General features: G+C 40.3%; 1 protein-coding gene across 1 annotated transcript in view; it reads right to left on the bottom strand.

The window, feature by feature from the left end:
• VAT1L (vesicle amine transport 1 like) overlaps positions 1 to 16542 on the bottom strand; it is a 90359-nt gene that overhangs the window by 34971 nt on the left and 38846 nt on the right. The window contains exons 5-7 of the mRNA XM_084644506.1: positions 15537 to 15640; positions 14382 to 14437; positions 11265 to 11459 (exon numbers count right to left, since the gene is read on the bottom strand). Coding sequence (XP_084500632.1) covers positions 11265 to 11459; positions 14382 to 14437; positions 15537 to 15640 — 355 coding nt within the window. The remainder of the gene's footprint in view (positions 1 to 11264; positions 11460 to 14381; positions 14438 to 15536; positions 15641 to 16542) is intronic.

Below are 16542 nucleotides of genomic sequence, written 5' to 3'. Positions count from 1 at the left end.
TTGGGGATCAATTTATTGCGTCTCGTCTAGACATGATAAATCGATCCCTGAATCGACACCTGTACTCCACCTTCGCAGGAGGAGTAAGCGGAGTCAATGAGGGAGCCACCACAGTCGACTCATCGCCATGACGACGGCCAGGTAAGTCGAACTAAGATACTTCGACTTCAGCTATGTGAATAGCTGAAGGGGTTTGAATAGGGGTTTGAACTAAGATACGCAACTTCAGCTACGCTATTCGTGTAGCTGAAGTCGAATTATCTTAGTTTGACTTACCTGGCCGTCCTCACGGCAGCGAGTTGACTGCAGCAGCTCCCCCGTTGACTCCACTTACTCCTCCTGCCGAGGTGGAGTACAGGCGTCGATTCGGGGAATCGATTTATCGCATCTAGACAACTCGATAAATCGATCCCCAATCGATCACTACTCGCCGATCCGAAAAACTTCCACTGGACTGCACCTTCATTTATAGTGAATCAGATAGGGGGAGCAGATGAAGCATAAATGAGGTAACATCTTTTTAGATTCAGATCTTGGTAAACCACAATAAAGGACAAAGAATGTAAAGAAATGATTGTACAGTGAAAGTGGGGCAGGTGGGGTAGTAGAAAATTAATAAATAGTATGCATGAAAGCTGCAAGGGCTCTGTAATGAGGTGTGCAGCATATTTTAGATGGAAGGGCTATGGGAAAATTGCCTCATTACCTTAAAGTTATTGTCTATTCTTTTAAATGTTTAACATTTGAATTTTTCAGCTAAAGTAATTAATTTTAACATTGCCTAAACATCTCTAAGAAACACTCTCTTGCCAGATCCTTTAAAATAAATCAATAAATCACCTTACTCATGTTCTGTTTTCATCCATTTAGAATTTATACTCATTATGCTACTGAAGTAAACTTTAAGTATAATGCAAGCTTTGTATCTATCCTCCATAAAATCTAAGAGAAATTGTTCTTTAGATGCACCTAGGATTAGGAGATTGTTTCTTGGCAGGTTATTCCCATGCTTGTGTTCTTTTTTTGTTTCTCAGTCTTCCCCCTCTCCCCCACTCTCAACATTGCATTACCAAAACATACTCAGTTGATGGACTGTAGCTTCTTGGAGTTTTGTTAGCTTTGATATCTGCATGACATGTACCTTGTTACATTAAACAGTATCTGTATACAGATAATCAGCAGTGATTTACAGGATAAACAATGTAAATAGTCTTTGAACTGCTGATGTTTATTTCATGCAGTCATCAAAGCAAGCAGAAGGTTACACTTCAAGAAAACAGCAAGGCATCTCTCTGGCAGAACAGTGTACACCAGTGTCTCATAACTTTGGATTAGGAAACAACTCTGCATGACCAACTGCCATAAAGTGCCACCAGGGCAAAATTCCCGGTGACAGAACAGGAGAGTCCATACTCTAGTGCTAGAGGGATGGACATTAGAAAAGGAAGCATTTATATTATAATGAATTGAAATATTTTCCTATTCTTTAAATGTAATACTGTAGTGTGATTATTTTAAATCAGGACAAGGTAAATGACTATTTTAATGTCTACTATACTGTAAGCAAACTGAAGAGAGAGACAAGTTGTGGTGAACTTTCATTTCCAGTGCTTGAAATGTTTCTTTAGTCCCTTGGCACATCTTCAAGGACAAATACAGGGCTCAAACTGCTTCTACTGAAGCTAATAGCAAAACTCTCATTGATTTCAAATGTTGGCAGGAAAGTTTTGTAGTGTCCTCAGCTGGGGGGGCTGCTTCCATACAGCAGGAAGACACACCAACCACGCTGAAATATACAAGTTTTCTGTGAATCTTATTGTACTGAAGTACAAATGCTCCTCTTGGTCTCACAGCTAAGACTGATGACAGACAAGAGAGAGGTTTTGTTGAAATTGTAGCCTCCTTTTTGGAGGTTTCCCTCTTTCATTATTCTACAACATCAATACAGGAGCTTTTCCCTTAGAACAGTTTTGATATCTAACTACCTGCACTGATAAGTTCATTTATGCCAGAGGATGTTTGCAGTGGAAAAGCAATGAGATTTACACCAGAGGAGTTCTCTGAAGCCATACAATACAATGTTCTCCACTCCCCATCCCACCAGTAGTTCTAGAAATCTTTCATCACTGGGACATGAAACCTGGATGCTGAGGGCAGAAGGTTGCGACCGTATGCCATTTTAGTTAGCTGGAAAGAACAAAAACTGGTGCAGACACAGGAAAGTGCATAAAAATGGGAATATACAAAACTGTTCCTTTTAAAATAAATGATGATACTAGCATGGATTCTGTAATTCTATTAAAATATCGTAATGCATTTGTTTCAGTGCTAGGTTCTCAAAGACAGTTTGAGTCAGGATGTTTCAGGAAAAATGAACTCAATGCTGCAATAGATTCACTGAGACAACTAGGTGGCCCCATATGTTCCTTTCACCTCAAAATGATTGTAAGCATCTCCCCCCCCTTATTCATAATACTCACCAGCCTCTGATGTCAGCCCCCAACGTTTCCACCTCATGGGGATAAAAGCTAAACACACAATTACTGCATTATCACTTGGTAACTAACATGTTACGAAAGGCATTATTACTCTGTTATTTTGCAGCAACAGGTATTACCTGGGGTGAAATACAGTTAATTCAAATCAATACAGGTAGCAAGGTATCAAGAGTTACTGTACAGCACTAAATTTTCTCATGATGTTCTAGTGCTTCTATCACCTTTTCTTCCTGTGCTCAGCCTAATTAAAGCCCTAAAGGTGGCAATCCTCCTTGAGAGACAATGCTCTTGTGCCCTACATTAGTAAGGGTTTCTGCTGCTACGCAAGATAAAAGTGAAAATTTCTTCAAATTTTCAGAATTTTGGTTATCCTGAGAAGACTTACACCTGACCAGATATCTTGCTCTTCTGTTTTCCAGTAGGATTCTCTTAAATATCACATTACAGCAGAAACAAAGGCCACTAATTAAGGAGGAGCAGTACGCTCTGCAGTCTAAAGAGATTCACAAGGACTTACAGGTATGAAGTGTTTGGGGCCTGGCTCCTCTGTACTGCCTATATTAAAAGGCAGGTCTTTTTCTACAACAGTGCAAGTAGGGAATATGTTTGGCAATTCCCAAAGATGGCAAAGATCAGTAGGGCTCTACCTATCTGGTACTTAGAAGCCAGAGGTCTCTCCTTATGGATAGAACCAGAGATGGGGAGCCAAGTGGCAAATGCTCTTCAGCCCAAGGTTTTCTTCTTGTGGAGTTCCACACAGAGTTCTATACTGTCACCCTTTTGTTCAATGTGCATATGAAGACCTTAAGAGAGGTAGTGATGAGATATGGTCTGAAGTGTTTTCAGTGCACTTATGACACCCAGCTGTATAACACCATCTTGTCCTGGATGAAATGTGCAGTTGAGTGTCTAGGCAAGATCGGGGCGTGGAAAACAGTGAGTTAGACGAAATTCAGTTCAGGTAAAACTAAAATGTTTCAGGTGGCTTAGAGGAAGCAGCCTGAGGATTTGGCTAAGATTATATCCCACTCTGCTCCCAATTAAGGGTGTTCATCCATCTTTTGTCAGCAAAGGTCAGAAACTACATTTGTGATTTGTGGGCACTGCTGGTTAGTTTCCAGCTGCCTTCAGCAACTATAACCTAAAATGCTTTCTTTCCTTTTTGGAATCTGGTCAGGAGGTTGCAAGCTTTTCCCACAGATGCAGATTTGCTACTGTGGTCCATGTCTTTGGTAATCTTCTAGATCAATGGTCCACAGACTCGCGGAGGTTCACAGACTATACCTAAGAGGTCTGCGAAAGATTGTCATTGGCATAGAACAGTGGTTTTCACCCTGGGGTCCACAGACTACATCTAAGATTTACAAAGGGGTCCACACCTCCATTCAAATTTTTTTAGGGGTCCACAAATGAAAAAAGGTTGTAAACCGCTGCTCTAGATGCATTCTACATGGTACAGTACTGTAAATCCATTTGGATGCTGAAGCCAGTGCAGGCCCTTTCATTAAAAGGAATGTCTCAACAGGAGCCTGTGCCACCTGAGCTGGAATTCCCTTGGTAGATAAGAAAGGGACCTGCTAGAAGGCATTCTCCATGTAAGTCCCTCACACCACATGGTCCAAAATAGCCCAAGTTTGGTGACTTTCTGGGCATACTACAAAGCAAGTTTTTTTGAGCAAGCATTTGGAGTGCTTGGAAGTGGTCCAGAGCTTTTGTGGGGTCCTGGGAGGTGGGGAGATTTTGTTTTGCAATATTTCCCTTCCTGAGTGTGGGAGGGGTTTGAAATTATTTTGTTGTTATTGCTATGGTTGGTATTTTTAATTGCTGCAGGGCAGCTAGAGCCTGGGATAGGTGTCTAACGTTCTGAACAAAACATATAATTTCCAAACATTGTGCCCCAGTCCATTCTTTTAAACAATAATTTCACTTATAATTTCATGCCTCTTACAGATGCTACTTTTGTAACTATGGTAAACTGCAAAATTAGCTTTCACTAGAGAGTTAAGCACATACATAATTTACTAATGTGCTGGATCTTAAGAGAACATGTTTTAGAATTTACCTTGGACGATAATCTGGAGTCATCTATGGTGTACAGCCATACTTCATAAAAGGTTAGGCAAATGCGAACTCACTTACTAAATGCTTATTGCAGACTAATCAAAATGGGGAAAAGCAACTTAATGAAACCAAATCAGAGGCTTGATCATTAGTTTCCAACAAAGACAAACATATAGCTCAGCAAGTAACTAATTACTTGGGATTCTGATCTGAAAATTTACAGTTTACACTGGAGTGCCGTCTTGCCACACAATCAACCCTTTGCTACTACAATATTTTAAGCATGCAGCAGCAGCACATTACCTGCTCTCTTAAATACTCCACGGCATAGGCAAATAACTGCAAAATGCTTGGAGGAACTAATTCATCATTCAGCTCTGCTTAGTTAGTGATTAATAATTCCAACTAAACTTCCATTTTACAAACCGTGGGTTTTGTTAGAGTCTCTTTTGGCTAAACCTCTGGGTATAAATCATAAAACGTTGCTAATCCGAACCACTTGAGAACAGGCTTTTAACTCGGATTTATGGATGGGGATTTGCAATAAAGAATTAATCTTCATGAGTCAGCATCAACAGATATTACAGCAGTAAAAATATACTCCTACAGTCAGTGACCTAGAAACTGATTGCACTCACATCTGTATAGTCTAGTGTAACTCCACTGAAGAGAGTGAAGATTTACAGATTTACAACAGTATAACTGAGATCAGAATTCAGCCCACTCTTCAACAGTTTGTTTTATTCCTTTAAGCAGCCTGTATTAAGAATGCATGTTTAGACCCACATCAAAAGGGCATTCTGTCTTTTCACTGACTTCAGTGGCATTTGGATCAGGCCCTAAAACTGAGGGCTCAAAACAAATGGAAAGGATTCCACCCTAGCTAGACAGTGAACACAGTGATCCCAATCCTGCTCTCACTGAAGACAATGGAAAACCCCTCATTGATGTCAATGGGAGCAGAGTCAAGGCAAGTATGTCAGTCTAATATCCTGCAAGTCATTTAGCAACCAACTAGAAATCACTGTATGAATTCAACCATACAATGGAGTTGTATGGAAAATACCTGCTGTAATGCACTTCACTTCCTATATCGCTAGGTTGAATTTGGAGAGAGGACGGAGGTGCACACACAATCTATTCATTTGTAGATTCATATCTGCTGAATGAAGGAAGAAATAAAGACAAAGGCAGCTATCACGTAGGCAAAATGATTAAAAGTGGTACTGCAGTGGGAGATGGGAGTGTTCAGCATATCTGAAAAATCAGGCCACTTATGTATATATAGTGAATATAGATTTAAATAGCTGACTTGAGGGACCTAGGTTTGAAAAGTTTGGCCTCTGTTAAGAAGGAATGCACAGGGCTATGGTAGCTGAGGCTGCATTGAGTGCTTGGAACAAGATTAAAACCCCTTCACACTTCAGATGTCACCAACTGAATTTAGTTTCCAACTTGGAGAGGAGAAGCCCTTGTGGCACCTTAGAGACTAACAAAGATGAAGTGGGTTTTAGCCTATGAAAACTGATGCCCAAATAAATTTGTTAGTCTCTAAGGTGTCACAAGGACTCCTTGTTGTTTTTGCTGACACAGACTAACATGGCGACTAGTCTTAAACTTGGAGACAGTTACTGGTCAGTGAACAAGTGAATTTTCCATGAGACTTGGGAGATTACTAAGTTTTTCCAGAGAAAACTACTCAGATCATTCACTTTTAAATTTTTGGACCAAAGAGTCCTACCTCCCCCCCCCACACACTTATCAAGCCAGTGATCACTAACTAAGGGTTTCACTCACACATACACAGTCTCACCACAGACACAGGCCACATGTCTAATGGTTACAATTAAACAGCAGGAGGAGTAATTCTCCTTATTGGTCACAACCTTCTCCATGTATGCTAGGAAAAGCCAAGCACTATGTCAATATCTACCATGAACTACCAGTCCCCTGCCCAACCTGCCTCAAGGTCTCCTCAATTCCACCTCTGGGGAGGCAAATCGGGGTAGTGTGCTGTCGTGATGCCCAGCCCACATGCATCCTCTTTCTCTCTCTAGGCTTCATCCTTATCGCCACCACCCCTAACTCCACTGCATTTCTTTGACTTGCTCCCTATTCCGATAGCAGGCTGCTCATATCAATAGAAAGCCCACCACTTTAAGTTTATTTCTCCCATCCTGCATGTGTATGCCTGAGGCTCGTTTTACCCACAGGAGTCCTCAGGTGTTAACTTTCATTAGACTAGGGCTTCTCTCTGGAGAACAGCAGGAGAGCTGCCAGATAAAGGAAGTATTTCCATAGTGGAGCTACAGGTATTGCTTAACCAGTAACTCTGCCTGCAAGTCAACCTTCTCCTTAGCCCCCATTGCTGTTAGAGGCTTGCCACAAGGCAGGAGGGGACAAGGATAGGTATTTTTTCCACGCCATATGAAGAACCTACAGTAAAATGAACACGTGTCCATACAAATGGTGACTAGTACTGTGCCCTCTAAGCTGTGCGCGCGTGTGTGTTCACACAGATCCGAAACCCTGCGCACACAAAAATTTGCACAGAAGCACAACAATTTGCACAGAAGAAATTTTTGGTGCACACTGCCTGTCAAAAATTAGAGGGAACATTGGTGACTAGTGCATAAATATACATTTTAAAATCATGACTGAGTTGAATTGAGCTTCTGAATTCAGGCTGTGAGTTCTGCATCAAGGTTACCAGTACTGATGAGAAATGAGAAGCAATCAAAATAAGTTCATGATGCATTCCAGGAAGGGCCAGATTCATGAAGTTCAGAGACCAAAAAACAAAACAAAACAAAACAAAAACCCAAACCTTTCCCATAGTCCAAGATTGATGAATCTAGGGCACTAGCTCTGGCCCATCTCCAGGTCCATCATATTGATTTTGTTCTGGAAAACTGACCTGGGCATATTTCCTAATGTTTAGAATGACGAGTAATTCTATATAATCAATTAGAAACCCAAACATCTCAGGATCATTATATTCCTGCAGATGCCAGCCAGTAACACATTTTGTAAATTGCCTCCTAGATCATGCAAACTGAGCAGGATTGATAAATGAGCTAGATTTTGCAAGGCTGCAGTCTTGAACAGATGGATTTACATATTCCACAAACTAATGTCAGAGACATAGTTTACATACTCCCAAATGTTATATGAAATGTTACCAAACAAATGAAAGAATATTGCTTAAAGTCGCCCAGTAAATTCCCATCATGTTGACTAGAAGATCATCCTGCCACTTATAACCTTTTTTTACACTGTTTTCTCTTGGTCCAAAATTGCTTAGGCTCCTAATTGTCGGTGTTAAGTGCCTCCTTATTTTAAAGCCTATATATCACAAATAAATCTACAATGAAACAGTAGCATGCTCAGTTCCATCACTTACATCCTCATGTCACTTAAGAGATTTTAAAATATTGTGCAATGCCATTTAATAAAAAACAAATCAGATTCTGCATATATCTATCAGTGTTTTATACTGCTGCTCATCAATGTTGTATCTGATCACCTTAACTAGAAAATCAATAGCAAAGTAGAGTCTCTGGCACTTCTCCCTTTATAGGGTCAGAACTGTGAGAGATAGGTCTCTCCTTGGGGAGGGATTGGGAGAAGTTTAGGAATAAAAGAGGTGTTTGAAATACTTATGGCTTATGGCAGAGAGGTTCTCTCGAAGAGGGAGGCTTTGCCTTGTTTCCCAAAGACTCTAGATTTGTCTGAGCTCCTCAGAAAGATTGTTCCATAGCTGGATCCCCTTGGCAGAAAATGCTTTATCCCCAGATCTCACATGCTTCGTCCTGGGCCTTGTGAGCTGCACTGTCACAAAGAAGTGCTGCTGTCATGGGAGTTCATAGACTGAAATTGGGTTTTGATATAACTGGGGCTTGATCCATTAATTGCTTTGAAAATCAGGCTGTACACTGGCATAAGAAGTGGACTGGAAGCTGGTGGAGAAACTTGAAGCCTGATGTGCTCATGGCAGCCTGAGCCAGGCAGAAAGCAGGCACTGCATTCTTTACCACCTGGAGCCTGTGCGTCATCTTCGCATTCAGCTTCAGATACAATGAATTACAGTAACCCAGGCCAGACATGACAAATGCATGGAACACTGTGGCCAGGTCTGCATCCAGGAGGAAAGGACAAAGTTTCCTAGTGAGCAGCAGGTGGAAAAAGACTTTTAAGGAACTGATGCTATCTGGTCATCCCAACATAATGAAGGGAGACTTTGATGAATGGGGGCTGTGCACTGTCACTGGAAGGTGAACACCATGTCCTGTCCAGTTCTTTGAATTGTTTCCCCTTTCAAACAGTATCACTTTGGTCTGACCTGGGTTCAGCTTGAGCCAGCCGCTCTTCATCCAAGAACCAATATCCTGTAGGCATTCTGATGGTTTGGTAATGGCAGTGGTTGCATCAGTTGAGAATGAGATATGTAGCTGAGTGTTATCAGCATACTGGCAGCAGCTAAGCCCATGTGTAGGAGTATAGGCCCACATTAGGCATGAGTGAACTATGGTTTTAAATTGAGTTTGGATGGTAGTATGAGTAACAGGCCCAAGGAATGTAATCAAAAAGAATAAAATCATGACAAGGTTGTTTGTGTTAAACTTGTAGTGACCATTGAAATATCAGAGTTATTTAAGATTTGGGTTGAGGTTATTACATTTTTTAAAAACTGGGTATCGGATGCAGTAAATTACTGAAAGAAAAGGAGGACTTGTGGCACCTTAGAGACTAACCAATTTATTAGAGCATAAGCTTTCGTGAGCTACAGCTCACTTGCATCTGAGGAAGTGAGCTGTAGCTCACGAAAGCTTATGCTCTAATAAATTGGTTAGTCTCTAAGGTGCCACAAGTCCTCCTTTTCTTTTTGCAAATACAGACTAACACGGCTGCTACTCTGAAACCAGTAAATTACTGGTTTGTTTAGTTTATTATAAAGAAATGCTTGGCTCAGTAGTTAGGGAGAAATATGGCAAAATGAGATAAGAAAACCTTGAAGAAAGAGCCCCAGTCATTAATCTTGTCTGCACTGGAACAGAGGATAGGGTTCAGCCCTAAGCTTTCATCTGGCTCTAGCAAAAGTCCCATAACCAGCTATGACTTAACTTGGTTTTTATACACGATTACAAACAAGGTTTTTCTGGGAGTTCTTTATGAGAGCTTTCCTTTGCCCATCAGGAGTCACGTCATGGTGGAAAGGTGTCTCCTGAGTCTGATCCGGTTGTAAGTATTTTGGCCAATGCTTGTAACTGTTGTTGCAAGGGTACAGAACAGAGGTGTGTGCATATGCTTATATTTGTGTTTTGGATGTAACAAACATCAAGTGGCCTTTGAACTAATAAAGGAATACTCGTGTGGAAACTTAGTTGTGGTAAACCCAAATGAACTTATTATGAAAATTATTATTTCCAACACCCTGGCATCTCACTATCTCTGCTAGTGGTCTGAAATAGACATTGAAGAGAAGCTGGGATAGATGAGGCCCTTCAAGAAGGGGAGCATTTACCCATCACCACTCTCTGAGTTCTACTGGAGAGGAACAATTGGAGCCATTGTAGTGCTGGGCCAAGTACTCCTGCTAAGCCACATAGGTGTGTTAGCACTACCTTGTGGCCCACTGAGTCAAAGGCTGCAGAGAGATCCAGCAGCGTGAACATGAGGATCTTACCAGTGACCATAGCCTGCGGAGGGAGTCTTTTAGTGCTGCTAGAGCAGTCTCTGTGCTGTGCCCTGTCTGAACTCTGATTATGAGGCATCCAGAATTTTGGCTGATATCACACATTGACGGAGCTTGGTGGTTACTACTTTCACCGTGGATGCCAGGTAATACCAGCACAATCACAGCCAACCTATGTACCTTTTCAATAGCAACTGTACAACTAGAATTCACATTCAACAGAGCTGGGGGAAGCAATCATTTTAGCTGTGTGTCAAACTTGGTACATTTCACAAACAAATTCAGGGCAAAATTAAACCTTGAGGTGGTATTGTAATACAAATGAATAATAAAAAATGTCTGTTCAGACTGCTAAGAAGACCAGAGTTATTTTTCTAACAACATTTTAGGGACAGCAGAGTTTTCAGAAAACAGTGGCTTGGTTAAGTAGGGGTGTGTAACTATCCTATTATCAGCAGGCTAGATTGATTGCAATCCTTTAAACAGAGTTGAACAAGCAATCGAAAAATGTGTCCCGGAATATTCATTCAAATCAGAAGATAACTCTGATCTGCCCAGATCAGCAACACTTGTGTATTCACTTTCTGCAAACATTTGAGTTGTTCGACTGATCTAGCACAAATATAGGCATGAAATGAGTCTCGTTGTAAAGTATTAGGCTATTCACTGAAGGCAGATTCTGAGTTGTATTCAACTAACATCTGCAATTCATGCTGCATTGGCTAGTTAGACAATTCATCCAATCAGGTAATAGAAAGAATACCATGTGACTATTCATCACTTCATACATTAGGAGTATTTGCACAAACTAGGAACAGATCCTCTGCAAACCAACAATTATTCATTGTAGAAATGTGTGCATAACTCTTGATAACAAAGAAATGTGAGACTGTCAGGGTTTTGGCAAACAATTCATGCACAGAAGTAAAAGCAAAATGTGTTGGATAAATTAATTACTGTAAATAGTTTACTAAGTCTGATTTCATATTTCAAAATAACTATTTTCCTACCTCTTCCAGGGCCCATAATGAATCAACCAGAGGCTTGATCTTCTTCTCATTGTACAGGGTTATGAGTTTGTCCATTATACCCTTAATTAGGCCACTTCGGCCCTGTTTGAAAAGTAGATTTAGCAGAGAAAATCCAGCAATGACTTTATTCTCTTCATACAGCTTGATAGGGTTCACTTTCTCAACCTGCCACCACTGGAAAGGAACAAATGACATGAAGGTTACAAGAACAAACTAACATATAGACAAAAGGGTTCACAATGCTACAATGTATGCAAACAGGTTACATCTCGCATGGGAGAACAAACAAACATAGAATAAAGGTTCTCTGCAAACAGGACACAGCACTTGATCAAAAGCCCACTAACTTCAAGGATTTTAAGAAAAAACAAAGCAAAAATACAGAGGCACTGTTCTGCTGACAGCTCAAGGGCTAGGGTGAAGGAGAGAGGATTCATGAAATAAAAGTGTGAACAATAGCAGCAGAAAGACACAGTATGAGAAAATAGCTGCACAGAAAACTGAACTGTCCGATGTAGAGTAATGGGCATAAAATACACTTGTTTGGTTTTCGTGCCCAAATTCCAAAGATTTCCAGAGCTGTCTTAGCCACAAGGTTTGCACAGAGAAATGGGGTAGACAGACATGTAGCCTGTGAAGGTCAAATGCAGGGTTTTGGTGCAAACGCAGACAGCTGGGAGGATGGATAATCCTGTGACTAAGGGGCAGGATTTAGGAGTCTTGAATTCTATTTGTGGCTCTGCCACAGTCTTCCTTTGTTACCTTAGGGAAGCCATGTAACCCCTCTGTAAAACCCCTTAGCCCTACTCCCTCCCTATAACCCATCCCACCAAACATACTATGTAAACCTTACTGCTGCTCTTGCCTCTCTGTCTAGTTCCTGCTGAAGTCTTGTACATTGAAACTTTTGGGAGTTGTGTATTATCTCTAATGACATTATTTTGTCTATTGTAGCCCCAGGGCAATCTTGTAAGTGAGATCTCACATCTTAGCGAGTTTTATTCTAGTGGGCAAAATTTTAATTAAAAAAATTCTTATGGTTTTTGGTAACCTAATTTTCACAGGGTTAATTAGATTAGTGTAAAAAAGCAGTTTACATTTTTATGAACAATTCAATGCCCTACTTAATATTTTGATTAAATATTCCCTTTGATTGCCTTTTCAGTTTCCAGAGGTGGCATTATTCCCTCCAGTACCCATTACAAAGCAGCTATTATTGACTCATTCTGGTTTAAGACTTTGTAACATCAGCCTGGACATGTTGATCAAGGCTTTTGTTTTAGCCTATAACTTCCATACAGTTAGTTATCACGCTAGCTCCAGGGAACCTGGTTTCAAGACAATTGCAATGTGCAGCACACTTAGATTAAAACCTTGGTATCTGTTTATGGAACAGTATAGCCCTTCCTAGTGGATTGCATTAGTATCCTAGAACAAGTCTCATTCTCTGGGCTTCTCTTGGTTTCAGATGGAGAACCAGTAGCTCGAGGAACCAATGTAACTGTTGCTTTCTTCCAAAACCTACAGTAGCTGCTCTAGATGGGACCAATGGGAGCCAATTGCAATTTCTACCAGGGCTGTCTACTCTACCAATTAAAAAACATGTGGTGACCCGTCTCCTTGACTTATTCACATGTGCAGCGCGAAACTTGCCTAGTCTTAGGCTCAAAAACAAACCAAGGCAGCAACAGAGACAACAGAATAACTTAATGGACATGTTGGTCTTGCATTTCCCGATTGTCCCCATTATGTCAAACTAGCAAGACCAGGTTGTTTCAGCACCCACAATATCTTTTTCTGTATGTTCGTATGTAGCTATTTTCTTTGAAGATAATACAGATTTTAACGGAGACAGGAATTCCTTCAGACTATTTCAGGTCTATGTTTGTATCTAATTACAAGTATCTTTGCACATTTTAGCCCTTGCCGCTATGTGAGATAGAGAGGTAAAGTCTCTGAGTGTCTCTTATTGGGGATTTTGATATATCCTCATTTTAGCTCCATAGAGATATCTGAAGTTAATTTCTTCTGGGAAAAAGAGTTGCTGGTATTGATGGTGTTGATGAATTTTTAGCAGACAAATTGTGTGTGGTGGGTCTCTGATTAGCAGCTTGTGTCCTTGTTTCTCATATCTGAAGGAATCACTTTCTGAGCTGGTTGAACTTTTCCTTGCAAACAATTTAATGACAGATTTGGCCTTTTTTATGTTTGTGAATTGTCTGAACAGTTTTGTTCATTACTTGTAATAGGCCAGGGAATAGTTGATTAATACTTCAGCTTTTAGTTTGTTCACATCAGTGAAAAGAGTAAGACAGCACCATAAGCACATTTCAATGGGTGTCTATCCTTCAATCATGGGTTGTGATTGCAGCTTGTGTAGACACACCCAAGCTAGCATTAATCTAGTTAGTTGGGGTACCAAAACAGTGAAGCCATGGTACCACATGCTTCAGTGTGGACTGAACAAGCCCATCCAGAAACCAGGTAGTTACTCATGCACTGCTGTGGCTTCACTGCTCTGGTGTCTGAGTAAGCTAGATTAAAGCTAGCTTGGGTATGTTTACATGAGCTGTAGTCACATTGCAGTGTAGACATACCCTGTATGGCTCAATTAATTCCTAAGACTCTTCTGTACACCTGGAGATGACAGAACATCAGCTGAGCCCTGTGACCCAAGTAGATCCTTGAATTCACATCACTGTACATCCATATTAGAGAAGGAAAGAACCCCCTGGGAGTACAGTTGTATAATGGATATAACATGCTATTACCAGCTCAGAAAATAAACTGATGGTTTAGTTTTGTCTAAGATATAAAATGACTTTATACAGATTATTGGCAACTCAAATATTTATTGCATACAGAGCAGACTCCTGTCTAGCTGTCATACCAAAAGAAAAACATATCAGTCCAAGCTACATTTACCACTCTTCGTTTGCACTAGTGTGATGTTATATACTGGAGTTAGTAAATGATGAAATGGAGACAAATTAGGTTGGTGTTGGTAAAGATGAACTAAGCTGCTAAAAATAATGGGTTTAGGAGATAAATGCTAATAAGTGCGGTATAACAGAACCACAGGAGCACTATACTTACTGATTTTGCAAAGCTAAAGAAGCTTTTTGTTTCCCCAGTAACCATATTAGATGAACCTGAAAAAAAAGAGATCACGTACATGTAAACACCCCTTATAACATGCCAACGAATGAGGCCATTTAATTGTCTGCATTAAAAAAATAAAAACATTTCTATTTGTGCTTTGGAAAAATTCTTAGTTTTTTTTCCAAATTGCATAAGCTACAATGATGCCCTTCCTTTTATCATTGCTACAGCAATCAAAGAAGTCAAGTTGATAGCATCCTACACATTTCAGAAACAAAAGAAAGATTTGTTCATACCAAATGACAGATAAGCTTTCATTATTTCTGAGATCAGAAAAACCACCAATTCAGCCTCTCAAACAGATGTTCATAGACAAGCAGACTAGATAATATTAGGTATTTTGAGAGCAAATCTCTTCCTCCCCATTACAGTTTCCTCTCTACCACTATAGTTTAGCAGCTAGGTGGTAGCTATAACCATATAGACTTCCCCTCTCTCAGTCTTCAGAGATATGTAGTATCTAACTCTCCTCTCACAGAGGCTGGGGATGTTGCTGTTTCATTAGCAGTAAGTTATGTGGCACGTAGGCAGAGTTATAGGGAAGCAATTTCTATTATTAAATACGCTGAGTGGCCAGTGATACATGCTCAGGCTCTAAAATGTGAGATTTAGAAGTCTGGATTCAGCTTGCACTGCTTGGTGTCAGACCAAATGAAGCCATTCCTGAATGACTCTCTTTCTATAGTTCCATGCTTCATACTACGGTTACTTCTGCCAAACTGCTAGCTTCCTGTGGCCTGAGGAATAAGACATCTAAAGTCGCTCCCCAAACATATTCCATCTATGTGGCCAAGTGATGTTCAACTATCTGAACCACAGAGCCATTTCTGCCTTTGAATATTTTGAAAAAAACAACTTGCTTTGTAGCAACTAGCTTCTCCTAATGTTTTAGCCTATGAATCAGATCCTCAGAGACTCTTGAAAAGGAATGATTGAACTGACCAAGTGTAACATGGCAGATAATTTCTTCATACTCCCCAGGGAGAATGTAGTAGCTTGGATTTTTTAAAGGGTGTCCCCATGCTGCTAGAAGAGGTTGGCATATTGGTATTTTTGAAATAAACTTCTAATTGTTTTGTTTTTACTCACCATATAAAATGTAAGTCCCAAGTGGTTTGAGAAGACTGAGGCCTTTTCCAGTATTTTCTCCACACAGACAATCCAGAACGATATCTACTCCTTCTGCTGAGATTCTAAGACAAAAGGAGGGTAAATTTCACACTGCAACAGGACTCAAGGCTGCATTTCTTTTAACTGGTCTACTATAGGGTTATTGTTTACATAGCACCCACAGTTTGAAAGGCAGTTTAGAGAGGAGTCGGAAGAGTTTATTATCTAATGTTAAGATTTGCAAAAGCAACTAGTGATTTTGAGCATCTCAGTTACAAAGTACACAACTGGAGCCATTTTAAGAACACCTAATTCTCCAAAAGTGCTTAGCATTCACGCTCTGAAAACCAGGCGTCTCCACTTGGGTATGCAACAATGGAGACACACAAGATCAATAGGAGTACTTGTGGCACCTTAGGCTGCAAGTACTCCTGTTCTTTTTGCGGATACAGACTAACACAGCTGCTACTCTAAACCTGCCAAGATCAATAGTCTCTTTTGACAGGTTTCAGAGTAACAGCCGTGTTAGTCTGTATTCGCAAAAAGAAAAGGAGTACTTGTGGCCCCTTAGAGACTAACCAATTTATTTGAGCATAAGCTTATGCTCAAATAAATTGGTTAGTCTCTAAGGGGCCACAAGTACTCCTAGTCTCTTTTGAAAAACTTGGCCTAGAGTCTCAGCCCTGCCACACACAGACATGTTAAGTAGTATCTTACTCCACAATCAATCTCATTGAAGTTAATGGGGCTATTTGTGGAGTAACATACTACTCAGTGTGAGTAAAGATGTCAGAATCTGGCCTGATTTAAACATACATATGTGAGATGGGAAAGGAGTTGCGTCAAAGAAAGCCAAGTGTTTAGTAAATGATTGGTTACCTTTACACTATTTTTGTTTATTTCTTTCTTCTGGAAAAATGAATGAGGAAGAAGAGTATAGTGGAGTGGTCAGAATGCTATAGGTGGTACAGATAATTATGGAGGA

This window comes from Lepidochelys olivacea (assembly GCF_965140295.1).
Source record: "Lepidochelys olivacea isolate rLepOli2 genome assembly, chromosome: 12".
NCBI lineage: Eukaryota > Metazoa > Chordata > Testudines > Cheloniidae > Lepidochelys > Lepidochelys olivacea.
This window is presented reverse-complemented; position numbering and strand designations above follow the sequence as displayed.